This window comes from Procambarus clarkii, chromosome 66 (assembly GCF_040958095.1).
Source record: "Procambarus clarkii isolate CNS0578487 chromosome 66, FALCON_Pclarkii_2.0, whole genome shotgun sequence".
In the NCBI taxonomy this organism is placed as follows: domain Eukaryota; kingdom Metazoa; phylum Arthropoda; class Malacostraca; order Decapoda; family Cambaridae; genus Procambarus; species Procambarus clarkii.
The window spans coordinates 6286176-6293441 of NC_091215.1; the positions used below are offsets into that span (position 1 = coordinate 6286176).

A 7266-nucleotide genomic window follows, 5' to 3' on the forward strand; every position below is an offset into this window, starting at 1 on the left:
GATTGTGGCCAAACGATGTTTGATGTGTTTGATCAGGTGATGTCCTGATCCGCATAATTAAAGTATGAATTATGTTGAGAAAAAATAAGAAAAAAGGGAAAAAACAGGGGTGGGAGAAACATGACAGAAAAAGAGTAAAAATACAATTTGGTCAACAAAACAGCATTGTTTAAAATAAAAGATATGGATTGACATTTTGGGGGTTAGGTTGGTAGGTTACATTGAGTTAATTAGGTAGTACTTAGTGTTTATCTGTTATAGATAGGAGCTGCCTGGTATGGGCCAATAGGCCTTCTGCAGTTACCTTTGTTTTTATGTTTTTGCCCTGTAACCTAAATGGTTAGAGAGGCACATATATGGGCTTAGGGACTGAACCCCACACTACATTTAGCTAAGCTGGTTACAATCTTGATGATATAGTTACAAAATTCTGTATAAGTCGTCACATTATCAATGGGTTCGAGATCAACCACAATTTCCTGAATAGATATAACAAAGGGGATATTAATAGGGTATTAAAATTGTCAACACAAGATAGAACACGAAACAATGGGTATAAATTGGATAAGTTTAGATTTAGGAAAGACTTGGGTAAATACAGGTAAATAAATACAAATTTATAAATAAATCTATAAATCCAACATTATGTTTGTAAATCAACTATGTATGTATGAAAAAAAATGACTAATACGTTCGGCGAATGACTTTGACTTCAACTTCACTTTGACTTCGTTCATGTCATCGTATTTTCCGTAATATATAAAGGTTATGACAATGCAATTATATTATTGTGTGCAAATAAGTTTGAAATTTCATGTACCCTAAAAATATTAAAATAAAGAATAAGAATAATTAAATAATTGTTGTAGTAAATTGTCACACGTTCATCATACGCAAACGAACACACAGTTTGGAGCGTCAGTACAAGACCGCCGCCATTTTAAAACACGGCTTCGAATGTAAGTAATGTTTTTCTCGTACTAACACTGTGTTATACAATAGATTTGGTCTTGAATTCACAAATTTAGTTGTTACATCTGACAGAGTATGTTAGACGGTGTAATGCTGGTCCATGTTAACGTATTTGTGGGCTTGGTTGGTTTAAATGTGGAGGCGAGGCCTGGCAGTGCTGGTGTATGTGGAGGCGAGGCGAGGCCTGGCAGTGCTGGTGTATGTGGAGGCGAGGCCTGGCTGTGCTAGTGTGTATGTGGAGGCGAGGCCTGGCTGTGCTAGTGTGTATGTGGAGGCGAGGCATGTACAACACTCCCCAATAGGAAGAAAACCCACTGGGTTCTAGGCTAGGTTAGGCTTATCTGTAATAATTGAATTAAGCCTAGCAAAGCCTAGAACCTAGTTCAGTAATTTAAAAAATGTTGTAACTTGAAAAATGCCATTCAATACATTACACAATTTAAATATTTTCAGGCAATCAACACAACCCTCATGTTGGCTAACCCTCTCTCATGTTGGTCAATAATTTAATTATTTTTTTATGGAGTAATTTTTGCTGTTGAAATGTAGTCTTTTTGAGACTACATTTCAAATGTAGTGTGTGTGGAGGCGTGTATGTTAGGTATTACCTAATATACACGGTGTAATATATCTATCTGTGTGAAATAGATTAAATCCATTTATTTGATATTCAGCTAATAGTTCTGTATTTTCTACATTCATCCATGTTTTGGTAAGTGCAATAATATGTATTGTTTCATTGCAGATTAGAGATTCAAGATAGTTCTAGATTTCCGAAGTACTGAAACGCGCGCCATACAGGCTTGGTGGATCTAGGTGCAAGGTAAAATTATTTACATTTACTTTTGTATTTATGTTTTGTATTTATATGCATATATGCATTTATATGCATTATTCTATAGAATAATAGATCTCGTAATAATTTTGCAAAAATAGTGGCATTTACTATTTTTAAAAGATTATTAAAAAATTTACTGATATGGTGCATTCGGAAGGGCGAAGAGGGAGAACGGCCTGTTGACATAGCTCGGGTGCAGGGGGGGGGGGGTTGTGTAAAAGCCTGGTTTGTGCCTCGGAGAGGCTATGGGATCCAGTAAGTTCAGTAGAACTTCGGTTTCAACCCTTTTACCCTGTTGTAGCTCAGTCGATTAAGGCAGTGTCTGGGATGCTCCCGGACGCAGGTTCGAATCCTCGTCACGGCCCTTGTGGATTTGTTCATTTGATGCATCACGTTATTGTGATCTGTGTGTGTAATTCTTCACTTGCTACAGCAACAGGAATGTGTGTGTATGTATTTGTGTTGTTGAATATGACCGAAAGTGTAAGATTAATGATTCTAACACAAATCGTCTGAATATTTGTTTTTCTTCACTGTCGAGAGTAGTTAAAAAAATTTACTCGAGTTTATTTTCACACTTTATTTATGGTCCTTAAGTCCCTCTCCTTAATGCTGCTGCTGTTTCTCGCATCTTTGCATCGCTTGTATGTTTGGGGGTTTGGCCTCTTGCTATATATTGATTCCATTTGTGTGTGTTTGGGTCTCAGGCCCTCTCGCAATTTCTGTTGAACAAACCCCTTTTCCTAGTTCTGCATCTCTCCTTTGGTACAAATTTTGTTGTGCTTTATATCATATATTTCACAAAACTTGACATACATTTCATTTACTTCATGTCCTATCAGCAAGTGTTTGTCAAATTCTTTAAGGAAAGTTTATCATCCTGATTGCAGATCTCTAGCGATATTATGTCAACTTCTTGTGGATTCGCAATCATTATTTAATTTACCTTTAGGTGTTCTTTCACCAGCACAGCAACACTGTACCTCTCCCAACCAGTTTAAGATAAAAACTAAGTACTAACTAATTAACTCAATGTAACCTACCTTACCCCCAAAATGACAACCCATGTCTTCTATTTTAAACAATGCTGTTTTGTTGACCAAATTGTATTTTTGTTTTTTTCTGCAATGTTTCCCCCCCCCCCACCACTCTACCACCACATTGAGTTTAGTAGCTCTGTGCACGTCAGGTGCTGTTTAATATACAGACCTACTCCTCCATTTGACCTAGTTTCTCTATCACATCTATATCACTTTGTGCTTTAGCCCTGGTGGAGCTTGGTCCACCAGGCTGTTGTTTGGAGTGGCCCGCAGATCCACATACAGTCTGCATATGATATACAGTCTGTTGATCAATTAAACTACAGTAGTTAGTTTTTATCATCCGAATGCACCAATATGTGTTCATTCTTCCCAGATGAAGGAACTAGGTAATATTCATCATCTGAATGCACCATCTGATGCTTTAACACACTCATGATACACGAGAGGTTTAAAAAACTTTTAAAACTTTTAAAACTTTTTGACCTATGTATTTAAAAGCAATTCTAAAGTTAAAAAGTGTAGCATAGGCCCCTCGCAGAATGTTCTTAATATGATCCTCAGGTTATAGTTTTCTATCTAAAACCACCCCTAGATCTCTTTCTTGATCAGAATTCTTTATAGATCTCAGTGGCTCGATCATAGAAACTGCTCTAAATCCTTGTTGGCCTGGATTGTGGAGGTCATTGGTCTCTATAAAACTAGTAATCTGACTCCTGATCACTCTCAAATAATTTTATTATGTGGGATGTTAGTGCAACTGGTCTATAATTCTTTGCCAATGCTTGTGTTGTGTTGTGTTGTTTTGGTAGTGATGTGCAATGTGTTGTTTTGGTAGTGATTCGTCCAGTTCTGGTAGTAGTGCGGTTGTTGTGTAGTGTAGTACTTGTGTGCTTGTTAATGACTTGTATTCCAGTCTTGTGGGTATCTCCTTTCCCCTACGGGCCAACTGCTTTGTTCTTACCTAGCATTTTGCTTTGTTTGGGTATGAATGTTTGTGTGCCGTATATTTTGCAAAATTTGCCATATATCTCATTATTTACTCCTCTGCCTAGCAACAAGTCTGTCTAATTATACTCATTAACTGTTTTTCAAAGTTCCCCATAGTGTCCTTTATTGAAATCGAGTTCATGAACCGTTTCAATGTTCTTATTTTCTTCTAGATTATATCTTAAAGTATATTTAAATGTTATTGTTATTATTGTTATTAAATGTTATTGTGACATTGCATTGCAATTGAGCTATGTTGTTTACCATACCGTTCATTTCGTGAGTATAAGTATAGATGCCACACTTGTGACAGGTAAAACCATGCCTTTTTTGAAAAACAGCACCGTCTGTTGCACGTAAGAGCAACCCACACTATATTATGTTGCGATATTATTTCAATATTTCCGATTGTATTGATAATTTGAATTTTCATAGATTTCAATTTATTTTCATTTCGATTTAATAATTTTGTGTGACATTGCATTGAAATTGAGCTGTGTTGTTTACCATACTGTTCATTTCATGAGTATAGTTTATTTTTTTATTTTTTTCATTTCATTTTTTTAGCTGTTCTTATTTTTCAGTGATGGGAATATCAGATCATTTGATGTTCCCAATTTTCTGATGGAAGCATCAGACCATTATAGAATGCATCGGATGAGGTAGTTTGGAATGGTGGGGAGGACGAGAGGGGGGTATGGTGGGGAAGACGAGGGGACAGAGGAGAGGGTAATGGTGGGGAGGACGAGGGGACTGGGGAGTTGGGGATGGTGGGGACAGGGGAATGCTGGGGAGGACAAAGGGACAGGTGAATGGGAGATGGTGGGGGAGGAAGAAGGACAGGGGAGGGGAAAATGGTAAGGAGGACGATGGGACAGGGAAGTGGGAATAGTGGGGATGATGTGGGGACAGGGAAGTGGGAAGGACGAGAGGACTGTGGAATGGGGAATAGCAAAGTGAATTATAATTATATATATTAATTAATTCTTATAAATTTCCAGAAGCCTGTATCAACACCCACACTAATGCAACTGAAAGAGATGTTGAGACAAGTATTGCTGATATGTTGAAGAACGCCCCAAACAAACTCGGTGGAAACAGATACAAGGTAAAGTTTGCCAATTTGCTGTAGTCTAATTCAATTTCTTTTTAGTAATCTTCGAGAACATTTATGCTATGAATAAGATAAAATAATGTAACTGATTTTGATTTATTTACTATTTATTATTTATTTACCGTTATTAGTATAATAGATCTCGTAATAATTTTGCAAAAATAATGGCATTTACTATTTTAAAAAGCTCGGGTGCAGGGGGGGGGGTTATGTAAAAGCCTGGTTTGTGCCTCGGAGAGGCTATGGGATCCAGTAAGATCGTCCTTCCTTTCCTCCCTAGAATCTGGATGTAGCAGGTGCTCAATTGTCAAAAGTGAAAAATTGGTTTTGTCTTCCGAATGCACCATTTGTGTAAATTTGCTAATAATCTTTTAAAAATAGTAAATGCCATTATTTTTGCAAAATTATTACGAGATCTATTATACTAATAACGGTTTGATAAAATACAGTAGACTGCCTACTGGATAATAGTTCCAGTCCACCTGTAGACAGGGATCTCACATCAGCTTGTATATTATACAAGGATAAGATTTGATTTACTTTTGTATTTATATGCATATATGCATTTATATGCATTATTCTCTAGAATAATAGATCTCGTAATAATTTTGCAAAAATAGTGGCATTTACTATTTTAAAAAGCTCGGGTGCAGGGGGGGGGGGTTTGTGTAAAAGCCTGGTTTGTGCCTCGGAGAGGCTATGGGATCCAGTAAGATCGTCCTTCCTTTCCTCCCTAGAATCTGGATGTAGCAGGTGCTCAATTGTCAAAAGTGAAAAATTGGTTTTGTCTTCCGAATGCACCATTTGTGTAAATTTGCTAATAATCTTTTAAAAATAGTAAATGCCATTATTTTTGCAAAATTATTACGAGATCTATTATACTAATAACGGTTTGATAAAATACAGTAGACTGCCTACTGGATAATAGTTCCAGTCCACCTGTAGACAGGGATCTCACATCAGCTTGTATATTATACAAGGATAAGATTTGATTTACTTTTGTATTTATATGCATATATGCATTTATATGCATTATTCTCTAGAATAATAGATCTCGTAATAATTTTGCAAAAATAGTGGCATTTACTATTTTAAAAAGCTCGGGTGCAGGGGGGGGGGGGGTTTGTGTAAAAGCCTGGTTTGTGCCTCGGAGAGGCTATGGGATCCAGTAAGATCGTCCTTCCTTTCCTCCCTAGAATCTGGATGTAGCAGGTGCTCAATTGTCAAAAGTGAAAAATTGGTTTTGTCTTCCGAATGCACCATTTGTGTAAATTTGCTAATAATCTTTTAAAAATAGTAAATGCCATTATTTTTGCAAAATTATTACGAGATCTATTATACTAATAACGGTTTGATAAAATACAGTAGACTGCCTACTGGTTTTACCTGTAATAAGGTTTGATACAGATGATTATGATTATGGTTTTGGCATAATGGAATACATGATGAAGGAATTATCAAAATTGACATTTTTATCAGGGGATATCCTGAATATTGTCAAAATGACGGAAACCCATATGTCAAAAACACATGGAGATATACCAATCCTGGAAGACATTCTTCCATCCCCACTTGAAACTGTTGAGCAGGTGGAAAGTCTGTCACATGAGCTAAAAGTTAACAGTGAATATAAAAAGAGTATGGTAAGTGTTGCTTAATTCTTTTAGCCTGAGTATGGTAAGTGTTGCTGAATTTTTTTAGCCTTGTACATATGTCTTTTGATTAGTTTTTTTGCAGATGAAGGAAGGTGGGGTGGCACATAATTGATTGTTCAGTGTTATGTTTAAGGTACAAATAAAACAAAAGCAAAAGTTACTCAAATTCGTTGATTTTTGTAATAGTTAAGAAGGAAAATATTTTAATGCTATTTATTTAATACAGTTGGAAATTAGAAAATCTAATGTTGAGATTGAAAGATATATATTATTCTCTATTACCTTACAGCTTATGCATTATTTTAACAGGTCCAGACGCTGTCTCAAATGGGCGGTGCAAGCTGTGGAGACACAGTGAGACGAATGATGAGGAGGATAGGGACCTATGGGGTCTGGTCTCAGTATTCACTCGTTGGGCGCAAGAGGAAACGTGTCTTCAAAACCTTGGATATTTGTAATGTAATAATAAGTACGTAAATTTGACATTTTTTTGGATTATATATATGTCTGCATGTATTATGTATTATACTTGCATGCTTGTTAATGACTTGTATTCTAGTCTTGTGGGTATCTCCTTTCTCCTACGGGCCAAATGCTTTGTTCTTACCTAGCATTTTGCTTTGTTTGGGTATGAATGTTTGTGTACCTTCATTGTAT

The 7266-nt window shown here is 36.4% G+C and overlaps 1 protein-coding gene across 1 annotated transcript in view; it reads left to right on the forward strand.

The window, feature by feature from the left end:
- The first annotated feature begins 1329 nt into the window (after positions 1-1329).
- LOC138355097 (uncharacterized) overlaps positions 1330-7266 on the forward strand; it is a 7344-nt gene continuing 1407 nt past the window's right edge. The window contains exons 1-3 of the mRNA XM_069309794.1: positions 1330-1795; positions 4842-4948; positions 6919-7078. Coding sequence (XP_069165895.1) covers positions 4904-4948; positions 6919-7078 — 205 coding nt within the window. The 5' untranslated portion in view covers positions 1330-1795; positions 4842-4903. The remainder of the gene's footprint in view (positions 1796-4841; positions 4949-6918; positions 7079-7266) is intronic.